The sequence below is a fragment of the Epinephelus lanceolatus genome, chromosome 18, assembly GCF_041903045.1.
Source record: "Epinephelus lanceolatus isolate andai-2023 chromosome 18, ASM4190304v1, whole genome shotgun sequence".
Taxonomy (NCBI): domain Eukaryota; kingdom Metazoa; phylum Chordata; class Actinopteri; order Perciformes; family Serranidae; genus Epinephelus; species Epinephelus lanceolatus.
This window is the reverse complement of record NC_135751.1, coordinates 3,675,001-3,695,565: the sequence shown is the minus strand read 5'-3', so window position 1 is coordinate 3,695,565 and position 20,565 is coordinate 3,675,001. Positions and strand designations below refer to the sequence as shown.

At 40.8% G+C, this 20,565-nt stretch overlaps 1 protein-coding gene across 2 annotated transcripts in view; it reads left to right on the top strand.

Moving 5' to 3' along the window:
* Positions 1–20,565, top strand: part of carm1 (coactivator-associated arginine methyltransferase 1) — a 78,352-nt gene that overhangs the window by 25,510 nt on the left and 32,277 nt on the right. For both annotated transcript variants that reach the window (XM_033645287.2, XM_033645288.2), the window contains exons 3-11: positions 153–259; positions 7,134–7,238; positions 7,870–7,980; positions 8,083–8,260; positions 11,575–11,665; positions 13,805–13,886; positions 13,980–14,065; positions 14,181–14,270; positions 18,730–18,867. In XM_033645287.2, the coding sequence (XP_033501178.1) occupies positions 153–259; positions 7,134–7,238; positions 7,870–7,980; positions 8,083–8,260; positions 11,575–11,665; positions 13,805–13,886; positions 13,980–14,065; positions 14,181–14,270; positions 18,730–18,867 (988 nt within the window). The remainder of the gene's footprint in view (positions 1–152; positions 260–7,133; positions 7,239–7,869; positions 7,981–8,082; positions 8,261–11,574; positions 11,666–13,804; positions 13,887–13,979; positions 14,066–14,180; positions 14,271–18,729; positions 18,868–20,565) is intronic.

The following is a 20,565-nucleotide window of genomic DNA, read 5'->3' as shown; positions in this document are numbered from 1 at the left end:
TAATGGGTGCTGGCCCTTTGAAAGAAAAATTAACCGAAATTGACATCCCTTCTAGTGACAGCCCTTTATGTATGTATTGATGTGTAATGTAGAGTCCAGTGGAAAGTTTGACCTATAATAGTTCATGTTTGTTTGTTTATGTTCCACCTCAGATTTTCAGTCGTTTTATAATCTGCTGAAGAATAGTCGTGGTCATGTCAGTGAGCGCTCAGTCTTCAGTGAAAGGACAGAGGACTCCTCTGCTGTTCAGTACTTCCAGGTGAGAGGAACACACACACACACACACACACACTCTTCACCCAGCTCTCAAAAAAGCTTGTTGTAATGATGGAAGTATAAAGAGTTGACTTCAGGCTCCTGTTTTATTTTTTTCATATAGTGCCTTAATAATGCCCCCCATGATGACTTTGTTCATGGCTGACTATCGACACTTTTACAACTGTCATTAAGAATAGAAATGTTTAAAAAGTTAAGTTTTGGAAACTTTTGCATTATTTTTCTATTTTAAAAAGAGTATGAGTATGTTATAAAGTCCAGCTCGTACAGATACGCTCTACAAATTACATGTCCTGTGTTCTCATCTGAAATGAAAAAATAAATTTGATGTTGGTCTCATAAAGATGTTCCCTGTCTGTGCATACAATTTAGAGCTTTATAATTAATCATTAAAAGATTGCAGTCTTGATTCAGGCATGTCCCGATGTCATTAGTGAGGGACGTCCATTCTGCCGTCTTTGCTTTGGAGTAGGGCAGACACCAGACCCAACCATCACAGTGGGGGCCCGACGCACTTTTATATCAGTGGCGTGGCACAGGGGCGCCAGAGCTTTCCCAACTCAATGTGTGGGCCTTTTATGTATTTATTCATTTATTTTTCCATTATTATACTTTTTCCCTCCTTCTTCTTTCCCCTTTTCTCTTTGTAAATGATTGAGGCTAGGATCTTGGTGGGCTACCCCCAGACCCTCAGGAGGTGGTTTGCCCATCCTATTCATTCATTCCTATTACCATCCTATTATTCTGTTGTCATTGTTGTTATTGCCAATCGGCATGGGGGAGACTAGCATCCATTGGCCATGTAGTGCCAGCCGCACCACCAGGCAACTCCTGCGAATGGCTGTGCCCAGGGCTGCACCCACACACTAGAGGGTTTTGTGTGTCTGTGTCTGTGTGTGTGAGAGAGTGGAGAGAGAAAGGGAAAAAAATAGTAATAATAAATACATAAATAAAATATTAGTTATTAAAAAAAAAACAGTTTAAATTAAAAATAAAATTAAAAATTAAAGCTTTGTTTCCACTGAGGAAAATTGTTTCAGCTTACAGAAACAGAAAGGAGGTCTACGTGTTGTTACAGTTCTGGGGAGGTGAACGTTAGGCTACGGCATAGGTTACTGCGTAAGCTCTACGTCAATGTGGAGAAGTATAAGAAGTATAAATTCCCTATTAGCGTAGCTGAAGAACTTGTGAGTGAGTGAGTGAGTGGGCCGGAGCTGTCCACAGAGTGTGAAAGAGGAGAGGTGCACACTGGTATGCGTTACGTAATGCAGCTTGATCCTGTATCGATAAAAACGGTATTGTCTAAATCTGTATCTTGCTTGAAAATGTATCGATAGATCGTATATAGTCGTTATATTGCCCAGCCCGACTTTGGAGCATTGCATATTTAGAATGAGTGCTCATAATTGTCCCTTCTCACGGCACTTCAAGGCTGACAGACTCTTCCTAATCCTTAGGGCTGCAACTAGCGATTATTTTCATTGTGAACTAATTATATCTTTGATTAGTCGACTAATGATTTTTTCGAAAAATTTGTTAAAATGTCGGTCTGTCTCCTCCAAACCCCAAAATTATGTCATCTAATGTACATCTTTCGTACTCACGCCAAAGGGTTTTAGTATACCGTCATGGGAGAGTGTGTAAAGCTGGCAATATTTGTAGGGATGTCCCGATCCAAGTTTTTCACTTCGGATCTGATACCGATATTACAGCCTTGAGTTTTGGCCGATACCAATCCGATCCAAGCGCGTATTATACATATTCACTTATTTTGTTGTCAGTCATGTTAGAAAAGGTTTGATCAAGCAATATTACTCTAACAAGAACAACTACTTAATCGGGTTAGTTAGAATGATCCACAACAGTTGGTATGAGAAACTGACCCGTTTATTGTTAACAGGGTTAAATAAACAAACTTTAAACTTGAACATTAACATTAAATAAAAAATATAGCTGGTTTGCTTTGGCTGCTTTGGCCCCTTAATAAATAGAAAATAGATTAACACAAGAAATCTTTAAAATGTCTAACAATAAAATTAAAATAGCAGCAAGACTCCACACACTTGTGCTTTCCTCCCCTAATAATTAAAAAATAGATTAACACCACAAGACATTGTTGGCATTTAACAAACAATGCAGCCTTTCCTTTTCAGTTATTTTAGAAGTGTTTTTGTAGTCCACCCATGGCTCCAATTTCACTAATTGTGCCCAAAACAGTGCCATCAGTGCTCTTTACTTAAACAGTAAGAGTGTAAACCAAATAAAAATATCACTCTCAAAAAGCCAGAGCAGAAAACAAATAGTCAGTTAACTAAGTTGACCGCTACTCTTCCTATCCTCCGTGTGTGTCTGCCGTCTGCATGCTAGCCTGGTGGATTGATAGTAAGAGCTGGAGCAGATCACTGGAATGGACTGCTTGACTCATGGAGTGCTGGGCTGGCCGAAAAACCTGGATTGGACTCTGTGAAAAACTGGGTTGGACTTCTTGGATCTGCATTTTTCCATGCAGTCCGATCCAATGCCGATGCCCGTTTTTTGCTAATATCGGCGGCCGATACTAGCAAAAAACATCCCTAAATATTTGAACGTAAGAAGCTGCAATAAACGTATTTTGGGGCACTTTTGTAGTACTTTTCTATGAAAAATGACTCAAACCAATTAGTCGACTACTAAAATAGTCACAGATTATTTTAATAGTCGATTAGTCATCGATTAATTGACTAATCATTGCAGCCCTACTGATGCTACCACTTTGCTAATACTCAACTTATGAAATTAGCAGCTAGCAAAGCTATCTGTTAGGGCCTGCTGTGTCGCCACAAAGACTGTCCAATCTTTGGTCAGAGGTATTTGGGAGTTGGGCACAAGCCTAGCCCATAGCTTTTATAATGGCACATGGGTGCAACAGTTAGCACTGTTGCCTCACAACAAGAGGGTTCCAGGTTTGTACCTGCCAGTGAAGTTTTAATGTTCTTATCATGCCAGCATGGGTTTTCTCCAGATTTGCTTCCTCCCTCAGTCCAAAGACATTCTGTAATCGAAATTGCCCATAGGTGTGAATGTGAGTGTGGTAATGTTGTCACAGTACCAAAATTGGGATCCACGGTACAATACCAGTGAAAGTATCACGGTTCTGAGTAGTATCACGATACCACAGCAGAAATTAGGCAGATGTGCCTTTTGTCATTTATAAAAACTTTTCTATAATACATCACTGATATTTCAATGGAATAAATTACTTATTGACTTATTCATACTTCAAAAACAGCATCAATAAGTGATTAAAGTAGGGGGGATCAAAATAAAATAAATAAAATAAAAATCAACCAGCCACCCTCCTCCTCTGCCACAAAGAGAGAAATGTCAACATTTCTCCTCTGACACGTCACATACCAGTGTGCCGCTACAGCTTGGCTGTTCAGGTACTCCTAGGCAGTCGTGACACCAACAAAGAGGACATTGCTGGACCTGGAGCCAGGCTTCTCGGTCGCCGGTAAACTGCGTTATCTTGCGGTGGCCATAGTGCTCCACCGTATTCCTGTCTGTGACCCCTGTTCAATGCAGAACCGGCAGGATTCGCTTTTTGTTTCTGCTGCTGATTGAAATCTGTACTCGCACAGCGTGCTCCTGAATGATTTCTTTTGCTCGCACAAAACTATTTTTATTTGCAAATGCGAGTAAAATGCTCGCACTGTAGAGCTCTGTGGAAAACAAATCACTGTAGCATATATAAAAAAATCTAGCCTACAAGTAAAAATAAATAAATAATAACTTTCACTGCTTAAAGATACTCAATAGCTCAGCTAATACCTGAAATGTCACTGGAAAACAAACCACTGCAGCAGCATATTGAGTGCCAGGGGCCTCATTTATAAAAGAGTGCATAGGATTCATACTAAAAGTTGACGTGCGCCCAAAAGCTGAAAATGGCGTGCGCCAAAAAATAATCTGATTTATAAAACCATGCGCACGCACACTTGCACGCAGCGTTCTCTTTATAAATCACAGACCTCCTGGAGTTGTGCGCACCCAGATCCGCCTCATATTCCGCCCTCTACACGCCCTAGTTCAACCATAAATGGTCATGCAAATCACCTCATGAATGCTATCTGCATATAAATAAGCCGGCATGTGAGTGTTCTCTCGTTGTGTGAGTCACGGCGACAGGTGTGAGAAACGAACCAAAAAACGGAATTTCTCTGAGACTGAGCTAGAGACCCTTTAACAGGAGGTGGAGGACTGAAGAAAGATTTTATTTGGTGGCCACAGCAGCAGGATCACTAATAAAAGAAAGCGAAAAAAAAGTGGCTGATCTAAAGGTAGACCAAATATTTCTACTCCTTTACCAACATGTAGTTAATGTGTTGCTTTTAAATTTGAGGATGTTTGTGATTCTTTATGTGCGACATAAAGAATCACATTTATTAAAGGTGGAGACAAAATGGAGTATGTGCCAGTGCCATCTTGCGCAATTACGCACGAGGGTCACCGCAGTATTTATATGTTTATGGCAATTAGTCTGATCAGACATCCGGCCTGAATTACAGCATGAACCAGTGGTATCCCTGTCCCAAAATACAACGTGTAATTTGAAATACAATTCAAAGATGAAATTGTAACAGGCGAACACGTTTCTTCATGCCTGTTTTGTCATGAACAGCACATGTCTAAGTAGGGCTGATAAAATGAGTGTAACGGTTGTGCTTAATGGCTGTATTTCGAGACATGTTAAATACACTGAAAATATTTAGCTAAATAAATAAATATATTCCCTGCAGTCACGCCATCCTCTCCCCCTCCTGCGCTCACAGAGTGGACAAGGCAGTGCGGATTAAATATGTATTTAGAAAGAATTTCAATTCAGGATTTGAGTTGGATTTTACAACATTTTTATGAAACAATTATCACTCACCCCAAGCGCAAAATAAGGCTGCTGGATTTAATTTCAATGATAACGTGAATCTAAGGTGGATATAGCGTGACATTAAATTTGGTGAGACATCAGTAAAAATTTGACTCCACTTCTCCACCTCGCCGTCTGCGTCGCCACTTCCCAGTGTCTTCCAAAATGTGCACACGCATGACTCAGAGTTTGCTTACAGGTGCGCACATTCTCCCGCCAAGTTTATTTTTATAAATCACAACCTTTGCGTGGTAAGTGGCGTACGCCACTTTCAAGCCCCATTTTGTGCGTAAGCAAGCTTTATAAATGAGGCCACCTGGGGCACTCACCCTCTTGCGATTGGAATTGGACTTATCCCACAGTAGTGGTACTGTGAGGTACCGCGGTCTACCGTTGGTACCAGTATACCGTGCAGCACTAGAGTGTGGATGGTTGTCTGTCTCTATGTGTCAGCCCTTTGATAGTCTGGTATGTCAGTATGTGTTGCCCTTAACCAGTTGTACCCTGAGACTATAGTATGAAGTTCCTGTGAGCTGTAAATTCACTACTTCTAAGCAGAAGGCAAAACATAATGTTATCTCAGAGCCTTATAATGCAAAGTCTCTCCTCCTATGGGCTGCTGCCTCTTTCTCACTTAACACTGGGTCTGGGTCTGCAGCTGCCTGTACTGGAGAGCAGCATAAAAAAGAGGGGAGCTTACACTGCAGCTAAATCTGGGGACTGGCATGTCACCAGACATACATTCACACTAACTGACAAATAAATAAATAAATGACTGCTTGACTTAAAGAATGTCAGTTGACTGAGGGCGTCTGCAACTGTAGCCCTACTGCTTATGTCAATGGGCCTAATTCACCAGTCGTTGTTAAGAGGAAATTTCATCTTAAAATCTACTTGTGCAATTTTCACAAAGATTTTGACATTCACCAAAGTTTTCTTAATTGGGATTTGCTCTTAGGTAAAAACAGAAGCTACACACACTCAAGAACACACTTATGCACATTTTGTGCTAACATGTTTGTGAAAAATAATTGTTTATTGCATTTTCTTCAGTTGAACAGTTGTCTAATGATAAAGGATTTCAATTGCAGTGGTAGTTTTACAATTTATAATAGGCAATAATACATTATTTTGATTATTTTACAAAATGTTTTGGTCTTTTACAATCAACACTACACTAACAATTCATTTCACATCAGTTAATAGGAACCATGTATCTAATAATTAGAGACTGATCAGGCTAGATCATATCACAGGCGGTTCAGGACAAAAACTGACAAAGCAGAGTAAGTTATTTAACTTAAAGAAAAATTGTGTATAAAGTTCCACCTTCTCTGGCCATCTCTGTCTAATTCTTAATTCTGACTTTATTCTTAATTCTTTAATTTTCTTCTTCAGTTTCTGTGTGTGCACATAGCCCTGTAGTCTAATGCCCTGTTGTGGGGATTTACAGACTGTTTATGCTAATTAGGATCAACACACATGCTTTTAACTTTGAGAACAAAGAGATTCATCATTGTAAATAAACACAGACGTGAACAATTCTTTGGTTTAAGAACACTTCATGAATCTGACATAGACTTTTCTTAAAACCTTTCTCAAAAATAAATTTAAGGAAAATGCTAGAAGATATTGGTGACCTAAGCAAAAGTTTGCTTACATTGTGACTCTGTGTCCCTCTGACTCAGCTGTCAATCAAACACTAACCTGCCTACTCACAGGCTTGGAATAAATGTTTTGTTTTTTTTTTTTTTTTTTTCATTTTATTTATTTTTTTGTAATTGATAAAACAGCACATTTGAAAATCACGTTAATCTAGTTACAGTCTTATATTTTACTTTTTGAAATGTGAGTATGCTTTTGTATTTCTTTAATACAATACTGACCTCATATACAGTAGATTTAAAAAACAACAACAACTCACCAATGTGTTCATATTTTCTTCTCGGTGTAGTTTTATGGCTACCTCTCCCAGCAACAGAATATGATGCAGGACTATGTTCGGACAGGGACTTACCAACGAGCTATTCTCCAGAACCACACTGACTTCAAGGATAAGGTAATCTTATACTGCCAGAAACATCACACAGTAATCATTTCATTAGATTTACATTTACACTTGAGCAATAATCTGTTGCTAGATTGTAAACTGCTCGGTTTTCCCTCACCTATGTTAAAAAATGAACTGATGATGGCACTGCTTCTTAGTTTAAATCTTAAGATAGACCAAAGCATGACCAACATTAACCGAAGCTGCTAAACGCTAGTAAACACTAATCAGTCTTTAATAGTTGACCCTTTACTCAGCTCCTCCCTCAAACAATAGATGTCCAATCATAGCAACTGTACAAAGCACATGGCCCTGGGAGAGTTTACATGAAAGTGTCTTTTCAGCCTAAGCATGGTTAATGTCCATATATGTGACAGTCTTACAGGGTTGACATTTTCAAATAAGTCAGCTGGAGATATTTTTCAACGAGCTGTAACGGAAAATCTGGCATATAGTTGATAGACACAAATAGGGAGCAGCTTTTGTTGACTTCTATCTAAAATCTAAGTTTGCCACCTGTCAGATGTAGCAACAGCATCTAAGGCAGTGTGGAGCATAGTGACCAATCAGTTATTAAGAGACCCATTTCTTGGTGTTTTGATTCATGAAGTCACTGTTTACTTGCTTCTGTTTTGTGGAGGTGGTGCTGGATGTTGGCTGTGGCTCGGGGATCCTCTCTTTCTTTGCAGCCCAAGCTGGAGCTAGGAAGGTCTACGCTGTGGAAGCCAGCACCATGGCACAGCATGCTGAGGTACACACACACACACACACACACACACATTCTGGCGCTCTATTCTGACCAATCCAAGGCCGGATTTTCAGGCTTGGTGTAAAGGTTTGTTCTACCTTCCAGGTGCTGGTGAACAGTAACCGTCTAGGGGAGCGAGTGGTCGTCATCCCAGGGAAGGTGGAGGAGGTGACGCTGCCTGAGCAGGTTGACATCATCATCTCAGAACCCATGGGCTACATGTTGTTCAATGAACGCATGCTGGAGAGCTACCTGCATGCCAAGAAGTTCCTCAAACCCAATGGTGAGGAGGTTTCAGCCCAGGAGAAGGTTGTAGGATGGAGGATGAAAGATTTCAGCAGATTATCCATCCATCCATCCATCCATCCATTTTTTAACTGGCCATGATCCAATTAATGTAGTGTCTCTTTAGCTAACATCAGGTACCTCATCTCTCATCTCCATGTCCTCTCCTCCTCTGTGGTGTCCATGTTCATCTCCTGTTGACAGATTAACAGAACAGAACATAAGCCATAAACACACTCATTTCCATCCATCCATCCATCCATAATTTTTTTTAACTTGCCAGGATCTAATTAATGTAGTGTCTCTTGTCCCCTGCACTTCCCGTATCTGTGTCCTCCATCCCCTGCACTTTTTACAGCCATTACAACCATTCAGTTCATTTTTAACATGTGGTAACGTGTTTTTCCCGAGCCGTCTTTAAACGCACCATGAGTAGGCGGCGCCAGGCGACATACACATGCTCTTGTTTTGTGATCTGAATCAATGGCACAGCCACAGAGGAGACGTGTGCCACTGGGCAGTGCTGCTGTGTGTTAACTATGTTAAGCATACCAGCCAGCAAGAAGCAAAAAACGTTGCACGGTTTGTTCCAAACAAACCGTGTAAGTTGAATAATGCTGTTACATGTAGATAATGTTAGCTAAATGATGACTAATTAATGGATGCCAATATATCAAGTTAAGCTAGTTAACAAGAATACTAATGTTATTGTTACCTATGTTAAATCACTTGCTAGCTAGTTTCATGCTAGGAATAAACCCACTCCTCCTTAATTTCTGTGCAGAACTTGTTCTCACTATTGCTTTGCACATATTTTTTTTTAATCGTTATTGCCACAATAGAAAGAGCAGGGTCAGGGAAGAGACAGTGGACCAGAGGCCAGCAAGGATGATCATGCAGGGTCTTCACAGGTGAGAAGAGATTCTAACTGGCTGAGAGAAAATATCTATAGCACAAAAGTGACTTGAGGTTAATTTCCTCAGCTATGTCACCACTACTATTCTTAATTGTATTTATAAATTTTGCTTTGCACATTTATTATCTATATTATTGCAATAGATAGAAGAGGGACAGGGAGAAACCAGGCAGGTATCAGGACAGGGACCTGAGAGCAGCACCAATTGACCTATGGCTAAGCCACGCCCCCCTCCACTCACTCGGACAAACTATCAACATTGAGTGACTGGCGCTATGGCAGGTGTCACAGTACACGGCATTTCGCAGGAGGCAATTGATGATTTTTGGAGACATAACGATCCGATGTCATTGAGAAGTAACCAAAAGGGCCTAAACTATGCATTGGAGGGATATTAATCATTGTATTGTTGAGCAGGTTGATGAAAAGCTTAAATTACAAGCCAAAATTTACAGGTCAAGGTGTACGCTTGTGAACCGCATCTCGTTGCCATCGCCATCAAAGACAACAAGTTAAAGTGCCACTGAAGTTAAGGTTTTTGGCTCAGAATATGAGAAAAGGATAACGGTCTTTTTACCATTTCTCTCTCTCTCTCTCTCTCGCTCTCTCCCTCCCTCCCTCCCTCCCTCCCTGTGTGTGTGTGTGTGTGTAGAAAGCAAACACATGGTCAATTGACAAGTGAATAACAGCCTCTGGGTTACCACACAACTAAGTCAGCCAACTGTAGTTATATAACATTAGCACTAGACTAATTAGTTAGCTATTTTAACCAAGCTAGTTTAGTGCAGAGTCCATCTCATCCTGTGTAATAGAAATCAGTATGCTATAACTGATGTATAGCGCTCAAGATTAACGTTGGGAAGCAGCTGGATTTGAATGGATAGTTCAGTATTTTTGAAGTGGGGTTGTATGAGGTACAAATGCCCCCTCAGTATGGGGGTGCCACACTTCAAAATACTGAACTATCCCTTTCATGTGTTTTCACCACATTAGTTAGGTTGACTGCATAACTTAGCAGTAAATTAGCTTGGTTAAGATAGCAAGCTAACGTTTTGCTAATGTTTCGTATGTGTCATTCATTCATTCATTCATTCATTGCAACGTTACTTCATGCAAGTACAGCCAGCCGCTGCCTCTTGTTAATAATAATCTCGAGATGAATGGCATCGAAGAATTACAAGAAGCAAGCAGCCCACACTGAAATGATTTTAGTTTGTTCAGTTACCTGGCTCGATTGCTGACTGCTGTCCACGCCTGCTTCGGATAGTCTGAGTGGCAGCCTGGCAGGTTCTCAAGTCACCCCACTAAACACTGTGCTTGCGTGAGTGCGTCGATCAAACAAGAGTACCAGAATTTGTATATTAAAAAAAAATAAAATAAAAAAAATGTTTTAAATAATTGTTATTATTGAGAAGAGAGAGTCACTCAATCACCTTCCATCGGTCCTCCCACCAATGAAATGGTTTATTTTTGTTTTCATTTTATTCATTCATTTAGGTCAGAAAAAAATACCAAGGTCATGACCTTGGTGTCCTCAATGGTAGTTACAGCCTTGAAACCTCAATCCCCATCTCAATCTTTGCCTTGTTGGGTCTTTGAATTTGAGGGAACAGGGCCTGAAAAGTCGTTGAATAGTCCTTGAATTTGATGTTTAAAGGCGCTGTATGTAAGAATGTGGCCAAAACGGTTACTGCACTCAAATTCAAAATACTGCCGCGAGTCGTGTCCACCCCCCCTCCCCTACAGATTCGAGGTTGCTGGACAGCGGCACGCTGGACACTGATTTGTTTGCCCACGGGCGGCCGCCGTGGCAGGGCCGTGTCGCCACGTCCGTGATCTTCGGTTTTCCAGCGGACCGTTTGAGCAAGTCCAGCTTCTCTGCTGCTAACGCTGCTGCCGGGATACGGCGGAGGAGCCGGCTGCTAATGTTATGTACCAGGACACTGCTAATGCTGCTTGCCGTGCTGCTGTAGCTCAGTCGTAACTTTAAGTGATGCTGAGACTCTACTGACTGCATGACTGGTAGACGGCGGTGGGTGGCGCAACAGGCCAAAACACAAATTCAAAACATAAACATGATTTGTGGACCGTAAAATATTTTTTTAAATGCGAATATTCTGGCCGTACTATTGTTGTCGGAGAGATCAGTATGTTATATGAACATTATTCCTTAGTCTCTATGACATATTAGGAGGATTTTATGACTATTTGCTTTAGATTTCTTACATATAGCTTCTTAAGAAGTTGTGTAAACCCTTAGTTAACGTGATGAGGCCATGGTAAGTATGCATCCATGTGTTAATGTTTCACTTGAGAAATCCAACTCTTATTGGGGTTTGTAATTTGCTGCCAGTACTTTAATCTTGTTTTTGACTGGCCTTCTCTGTGTGTTTTAGGTAAAATGTTTCCAACTATTGGTGACGTCCACCTGGCCCCCTTCACAGATGAGCAGCTCTACATGGAACAGTTCACCAAGGCTAATTTCTGGTGAGGAGGGAATGAAGCTGGAAGGGAGGGGTCACAGTTTACACCCAAAATAAGTTACATAATTTGACTAATATTAACCAGGTAGCAAAGGATAACTGTATTAGTACATTTAGGCTTGTCCAGGTGATTAGATTTATCCTGACTTGAAGGCATACCACTCCATAATTACTAGAACATGTTTTCAACTATTAATGTTTTGTGTTTGTTTTCTGAAATTTAAAACCAAGTCAAGCCTCGGTTGTCTTGCGCAGGAAATGTGTTTGTTGACAACAGAGAGGAAATCAGTGGCTCAGCAGAGTGCATTATAAATGTTTTTATCACAGGTATATTATTCAGCATTGTTTAATTGGTAAATGACAGTTAAGCATGTGTAACTGTTGGGCTTAGGCGTTAGCACCACTGAAGAAGTCACATACTGAAGTCTTCATTTGTCATCTTAAGCGCTCTGCGGATAGAAGTAGTATTACTGGTAGAGGTTTTCCATTAGCACTTTTGGCTGTGCCGAGTCAAACCATGCTGCGCCTCTTTGCGTTTCCCAGAGGTGGGGGACTCGAGTCACAAATTTGAGGACTTGAGACTAGCTCAACTACCACTGATGGAAAACTCGACATGACTTTGACTTGGTATTCATGACTTGAGGCATGACTTTGACTTGAGACAGATAACTTGAAAGGACTTGACTTTTTAAATTCAGTATCTGTATTTTTGTAGACATTGAGAAGTTGGGTTTTGTTTTTGAAATATGATGACACAAATGCCACAGCGGGGGAGGACCCACAGGCTGATATTCGTGCCCACGCTACAAGAGCTCTGACTTCCTGTTCACAGCTCTCCTCACAGAAAAGGCAATGTGTACAGCGGCATCACAAGCTTCACCGTGTGCTTTTATTCAGTTCTATCTGCGTGATTTGTGTGAGTTAAGTCAATCGGCATCGAACTTCCTTTGGAACCAGCAACACACTCAGTACATTTACATGCATGCAGTAGTCGAGCTAAGCTCATAGCTCGGCTAATCAGTCAAGTCGGACTTCTCGTCTTGTCTGAGTATACATGCAGAAGAGAAAATCGAATTTCTGACCAAGTACGTCTGACTCCGTCTCAATAGGCGGCGCTGTGTCCTTGTTAACATAGTGTGTATTGAACTAGTTCCGGTTTACCCGAAGAGGAAGCTAATGATGAAAGAAGATGGTGGAGCATAAATGTAGTTTCCTCGTCCATCCAGAAGTGCGTCCTCTACGTCTCAGTCGCCATGGTCTTTTTTGAAATTGTATTTTAATATTGAGAATTTCGCTTCGACAAGCTCTCTTTTTGACCATACACCTGTTTGCATCCCTGGTTAAAAGATTGAAATGAAAAAAGTAATCTTGCTTAAAATATTGAAGAAATGTGCCATCTTTCACGTACTGCCTTTTGGAAATTGTGTTATCTTGTACTTGCTTAGCTGTACATTGTAAACAGAATTTTGATCAGGGATCCAAACTTTTGCATGCGGCTTTATGATTCTGGACAGACATGCATGTTAACTGTAACTGCAGTTTGACTGGTTTGTGGAGGCATCCAACAGTGAACCAGTTATTCTAGTCCTTTCATATGAGATAATGAATGCCAAATAACCTAAGAGTTTTAATTAGGGCCATCGGTATTTGGTTCAAGTAGCTATGCTGTTATTGTTGTGTGTTCATTCTTAGTACATGCCAGGTAGTCACTGTTTGAGCTGTATACCACTGCAACTGTGTCCATCAGCATTTCCGAACACTGACTTATTAACAGTGAATACTCAAAAGAAGTCACAGCTTGTATGAAGCTATCACCTGTCCTTATCCCAGCCACTGGTGTTTGTTGTGTATTTTATGTTTATGCTTTTGCAGAGGTAGTAAATCAGCAAATCTGGATGAAGATCATGATGATACTGTTAAGATATTTTTGGCCACTATAAATCCCCAAAGGGACTGGGGAATCCAAATAGTCAATTAACTTTATGCATAAATAACTTTGTTGAATGGAGTCTATAACAAGTTGCATTCATGGCAGGCAAAGGGTTAATGTGTCCTCTGAAGCATGTGATTGGTCCAATATGTCCACTTGCAGTTGTCCTTTTTAACTTTTTGATTTGGATGTAAAGTGAATTGTGGCCCTCAGGTACCAGCCCTCCTTCCATGGTGTGGACCTCTCTGCCCTACGTGGAGCAGCAGTGGACGAGTATTTCCGCCAGCCAATTGTGGTATGTTTTCCAACGCATGCACACACACACACACACACTTATACGTCTTTACACTGGTTGGGGGAGTGTTGAATTTGCGTTGTTGTGCCACAGGACACATTTGACATCCGTATTCTGATGGCCAAGTCGGTCAAATACACAGTCAACTTCCTGGAGGCCAAAGAAGAGGATCTCTACAGGTGTGTGTGTGTGTGTGTGTGCGTGTGCATGTGCGCGCTGTAAATAGGTATATTAAATGATTAAATGTATGTGTAATGAATATGTGTCTTTCCCTGCATTTTCTTTGGCTCCCAGGATAGAGATTCCCTTTAAGTTCCACATGATGCACTCAGGCCTGGTGCACGGCTTGGCTTTCTGGTTTGACGTGGCATTCATGGGATCTGTGTAAGTCATCCACTCACTGATAGATACAATACCTCCAATTTGGATTTGGTCTGCACAATATGAGGAAAATCTATTTTATGTGCTAACATTGTGATTAATATGTGACTTGTGATGAATAAACAAATATTGAAAGGCATATTAGCCAGGGCTGGGTTAAAATATCAATTCAACAGATGTTAATTGATCTACATTTGAATGAATAGGTATTGATTTAATAAATCTGAGATCATCTTTTTTTAGGGATCCTCGGATCTGGTATCTGCGCCGATCACGTTATTTTTACAAAATCGGAATTGGTAAAAAGTGTGGCGATCCTGTATGTTTTATAAATATATATTTTTTTATAAGACAATCAGCTGATGGCTTGCTCACCTCCAGACACTGAGCTACCTCCAGACACACCCACCGGTGCTATCGCCAGTGGGATGGCTCGATCGTAGACCGGCCCGTACATTATGCCGCTCCTGGCAGTATGGCGAGAGTCGCCGGCGAGTGAGAAATGAGCCAGAAGTCCTCTGCGTATTTGGCCTACCACTGCATTTTAAACCGCTCAAAGTCCGCGAAATAGGTGCGCTTCCCTGTGGAATATCATCCATCCGGCCACTGGCCTCACCTCAGAGATTCCGCCACGGATATCAAGGGATCCTGCGGAGCCTCCACGCCCGAAACAACGCCAGAGCGTTACGGCATTCACATACGGTACCGTGAGTTGGCAAATGCCAAATGCCGGGGGTTACTTTCCGTTTCATTATTACTGATTTGGAACCTTCGGGCCGGGTTGATTTATTGTTTTGAAACTGACCTGAGTCAGAGCCAACAGTGGATTTTCTTTACCTCCTTGTTTACAGGAAAACCTGGGGTGGAGTTTTCTTTTGTTTAGCGAACTGTGTGGATTGAACTGAATTGAACTGTGATATGTTATTTGGATATCCTGGAGTGGAGTTTTTTGTTTGAACTGGATTGAACTGACTGAACGGAACGGAGCATTTCTTTTCTTTGGTGAAAAAATATATACTTTCTTGAAACTGATGACAGTTCGCTGTGTTTTCGCTGTCTTTTGTATTTTTGAAAATTGAGTATAATTTAAAATTTTTAAAAACAATTTAATTTTGGTGTTAAGGGACCTGTTTTATGGGTTTTATGGTTTCTTTGTGGGGTTTGACTGAGTAAAAGAAAAATATTTGTTTCATGTGTCAAACCACTACAAAAGATATAGGCCTATTTTGTTTGTTGAAGACAAGAAGAAGATATTGAATTTGTTCACATTTTGTGCTGCTGAACCACCGATAAGCTTTTTGGATACTATTTAAAAAAATAACAAACCTTATGGGACAACTTGGATGCATTCTTTTTTTTTCTTTCTTAATGCTTATCGTATCGGACTCGGTTTCAAAATAAAGAACTCGGATCGGATGCAAAAAAAATGTGATCAGGTCATCCCTAATCTTTTTGAATTTGTCTTTTACTGTGGATGCGCGAAGCTGTAACCCTGTTAATCTCATTGATGTTAAACAAACCCTGGGGCAAAATTATTAAAGACCGTAACTCTAAGTGCTATATTGAAGGCAACTGGACTTGCTCGAGTTTCTTGAAGATGTTTCACCTCTCATCCAAAATGCTGACTCTGAGATTCAGAGTCGTAAAGGTCACACATCAGTCGTTGACCCACCCGGCCATCATGCGGGTTGTTAGGATGAGATGGGTCCAGGTGTGAATGGGTGTTGAGCTGTCTGGGGAGGAAACTCAGGACTGCATTGTAAAGCGAGATTTATGGTTGTGCGTAGACCCTACGCACGTAGCCTACGCACGTCACCTATGCAGTTGTGAGCATTTTTACTTGTACGGTGGTGTGTCTGTGTCACTCTGCAGTTACACCTCCAAAACACTGGTCGGCGGCGGAGGTTTCTGTGAAGTGCTGTAAAGTTTGGTTGATTCAAAGCACACATTAAACACGCATTAAACACACATTAACACACATTAAACATGGCTTAATAGAGACAGTTTCAAACACAAGTACACAAATCAGCTTCCCTATAACTTGCAGCATTCACAGACAAACACTTGTGTTAATCCGGACACATTTTCCCCACAAATACAACATGCTAACGGTATTTGCACAAGCCTATGGCATTTTATATTGTATAAATTAGCCTAGCAACTAGTGATCTTTTCCTCTTCTCATATAAAAGTATAGTAGTATAGAAGTATAAATCCCTGAAGAATAAATCACACACAAGACTTAAAATGCTATTTTTGTGGAGGCTTTATTGTCTTCACAATTTATTTTTTCTTCTCTGTGAAATAAAAGTAAGTTAAAGCTTTGTTTCCACTGAGGGAAATGGTTTCAGCTTACAGAGACAGACAGGAGGTCTGCCTCACTGTGACGAGTAGTTACAATTCTGGGGAGGTACACGTCAGGCTACGGCATAGCTACGGCGTAGGCTCTACGTCGACATTGAGCCTACGGCGTATCAATTCAGTGCAGAAGTATAAATTGAAAAGTTAAAAGTGGGTGATAAGTGGTGTCATAGGCCACTTCTTCTGTTTAACAATGGCCGTTCCAGTTTGATGTAGATGGCTTCTGGCCAAGATGTGTACATTGCTGTACTCAAAAGAAATGTCCCCTCTCCTTTAGATACAGTATCTCACATAATTGAGTACACCCCTCCCATATATAATAATATTTTATTATATCTTTTCATGGGACAACAGTATAGAAATGACACTTTGATAAAACTTAAAGTAGTCAATGCAAGCTTGTATAGTAGGATAGATTTACCTTCCTTTGAAAATCACTCAAAACACAGCCATCAACATCTAAACAGCTGGCAACATAAGTGAGTACACCCCACAGTGAACATAGTGTCTTCACATCCATCTGCTCTATGATGTCATCATGGAGGAGTGGGAGAGGATTCCTGAAGCAACCTGTGAGCTCTGGTGAATTCCATGCCCAAAAGGGTTAAGGCAGTGCTAGATAGTAATGGTTGGCACATAAAATATTGACACTTAAGGCACAATTTGGACATGTTCACTGTGGGGTGTACTCACTTTTGTTGCCAGCTGTTTAGATGTTGATGGCTGTGTTTTGAGTAATTTTCAGAGGAAAATCTATACTAGTATACAAGCTGTACACTGACTACTTTAAGTTAAATCAAAGTGTCATTTCTATGGTGTTGTCCCATGAAAAGATATAATAAAATATTTCCAAAAATGGGAGGGGTATACTCATTTATGTGAGATACTGTATAAATGGACAGCTGAGTTTTGACCTGAGGAGCTGGCTCGCCTATGCTGTGCCATGCGCTTGTAGAGTGGTTGTTCTGTTTCCCCAGTGTACAAATCTGTGCATTCCTGGCTGCATTGAACTGAGTACACTGTGTTGCTCTGCTTCTGCCTGGGTGTTGTGTCCTTGGGGTGGACAAGCTTTTGCCTCAGAGTGTTACTGGGTTTGAAGTTGCCTACAATATAGCATTTAGAATTACCATGACCTGGATTACTGAGACTATTAAAAACATTAGTATTGATAAATTCTTAGTTTATTGACTCTTTTATCTGTACTTCTTAACATTTTGGTTAGGGCTGGGCGATATGGAAAAAAGTTCATATCTCAGTATTTTCAGGCTGAATGGCGACACAATATATATCCCAGTATTTTGTACGAAGTGGGCTACATGTTCAGTTGCAAGCTGATCCATGGCTGTTTGCAGAGGTGCAGTAAGAGCCTGTTGTCTGCAGCTCTTCATCAACATCTCACTGTGGCTGATGTTGATTTTAGTCTTCCTCCCTGCCATGTTATTACACTTGCCTTAAGTGAAGAAAATTCGTTAATAAAGTTTTGCTAATTCAATAATAAACATATTGTAATTCCTTTATTGTGAAGCAGCAAAAAAAGGAAATGTTGAGTTTATAATAATATGGCTGATAGTGAACATGAAATGGTAAAATAAAGCAGATATCTAAAGTAAAAACAGGACACAGGAGAGTAACTGAACTCCAAAACAAAGAGATTCAGTTAGAAGCTACAGACGTACTGAGAGCTGAACACACAGAGACTTTTAAAAACACCTTTCTCTCTGGGCCCCTGCAGACAGAGGTGAGTGGAGTCTCACAGCACACACGGCTTGTTTGAGGGGGAGAAGCGGGGGGGTCGGTTGTTTCGGTCGGCTAGAAGTCACCGCTACCCACTTGATTGGCTCTCTCTTTTTTGACCATACAGCTGTTTGCATCCCTGCAAGTGTTAATGTAAGGCCCTGATGGCATGTGTAAATATATATTTTAAATTCATTGCATTTATGGTAGTCTTTTGCAATTTGTTGATGGTGTATGTTCATATTGTGATGATGATGAAAACCTGGTTTATCAGTCAGCACCGATGTGGAGTGTGCTGAATCTTAAGAAATGCCTTAAGAAAAGTCGTCCTACACAGTTGTTCTGACCTTCCACCATCGCTCTGCAGGATGACGGTATGGCTGTCCACTGCGCCCACAGAGCCTCTCACTCACTGGTACCAGGTTCGCTGTCTGCTGCAGTCGCCCCTCTTCACCAAGGCCGGAGATACACTGTCCGGCACTGCCATGCTGGTGGCCAACAAGCGGTATGCTACTTCTTTTTTCTTTTCTTTTTTTAACATTATTTTTTTGGGCTTTTTGCCTTTAATGGACACAACAGAGTGAAGATTGTGAACTGGGGAGAGAGAGAGTGGGGGGACAACATGCAGCAAAGAGTTGCAAGCTGAAGTCGAACTCGCGACGGCTGCAGTGAGGCATTACCTCTATATATGGGGTGCTGGGACTATCCACTAAGCTACAGACGCCCCACAGTATGCTACTTCTAAACTAAATGCTATAGCATGGTGCTCCACCTCTTACTTGTACTTACTACAAATGTAGGGCTACACGATATATCATTTGAACATCACCATCACAATGTTCGCATGTGCGGTAGTCACATTGCAGGACATGGGATGTTTTCTCTTTTTTTTAGAACATGTAAACTTGTTTTGCTTCAGAAAAGCAGCTCTGAAGAAAGATCCTCGCTCCGCTCCGCTCGCCTCTCGCCGCAGCCCCTCCCCCTCTCATGCACACGCTGCAGTCACACACTGAAAATGATTGACATGCAAGAGGGAGAAACGGTAAAGGAGGATTTATGCTTGGTACACATTACAGGACTTTTCTGCCCATTCTGAAAGTCACTATGTCACATTACACGATTGTGCTGTGACTTGGCCGACAGACATGACACACTACACAATGGTACTCGCCAATTATCCCCAGTCGTCTTTCACGACGTGTGTGATGTCATCAGGTTATTCTTGTCCTATTTTTATTAGTTTTACTATTATTCCAGTCACTGTGTCTGTTCATGTGCTACCTGAAATGTTGTTGTAGTTAAAAAATTAAAAAAAAAAAACCCTAAAAAAACCTAAAAAGCGTCAGCAGATGGCAGGAGCTACATTTGAAGTACCGTATGCAAACATAAAAGTCACCGAATCCTCCACAGCCAAGTTCCTACAAATGTTTCACAATAAAAGCGTATTTAGAAAATGGAGGGATTCTCTCAGCCGAGGTTATAAGAGGCTTTTAATTTGAAACAAATTCAGGAAGTGTTGAGTTTGAAATGACAGCGCCATGCAATAACTGTCATGAAAACACAACTTTGACCATGTATTGATTTTTTTTTTTTTTTTTTCTTTGGAGCTGGAGCTTTATTAGGAGCACTTTTTGGATTATATAAAGCCTACTGTTAAGTTACTCAATGTACTTGTACTCTGGGCAAAAGTTAAAATAAAACTTAACCATTTGTTGTGTTCGGTCTAAAAGTTTGGTTTCACTCTCAAACAGTTGGTCCTCTCATCCATCGATCTGATCTGATCAGCTGTGACCAATTATCCTTCCTGAAACTCGAAACTCCACAAACTGTTGGAGAGGGGAAAAAAGGAACAGAGAATGTTATAAAGGGAATGCAACTTTAGCACTGCACTTGATGAGAGAGTGGAAGTGAATGACACAGCACATTAGGCGGTCACAGCAAGAGACTGTGATTTGACTGTAAGGGAGGAGCTCTGCTTCTTATTAAAACCAATGCCTCAAACAACAAAAGGGGAGAACATAGCCAAAGTTTATTTGGAGCATTTTAAGGAGCGAGGGAATGACATATTGATATGGAACACTCATTAACAAGAACATTTAAAATGGCACTTCATACCAAAAAGCTGAACCCTGGCTAAACAAAATCACCAATTTGCATTTCCACATCATTTCGACAATATTTATTGTCAGGTTTCAACATACAG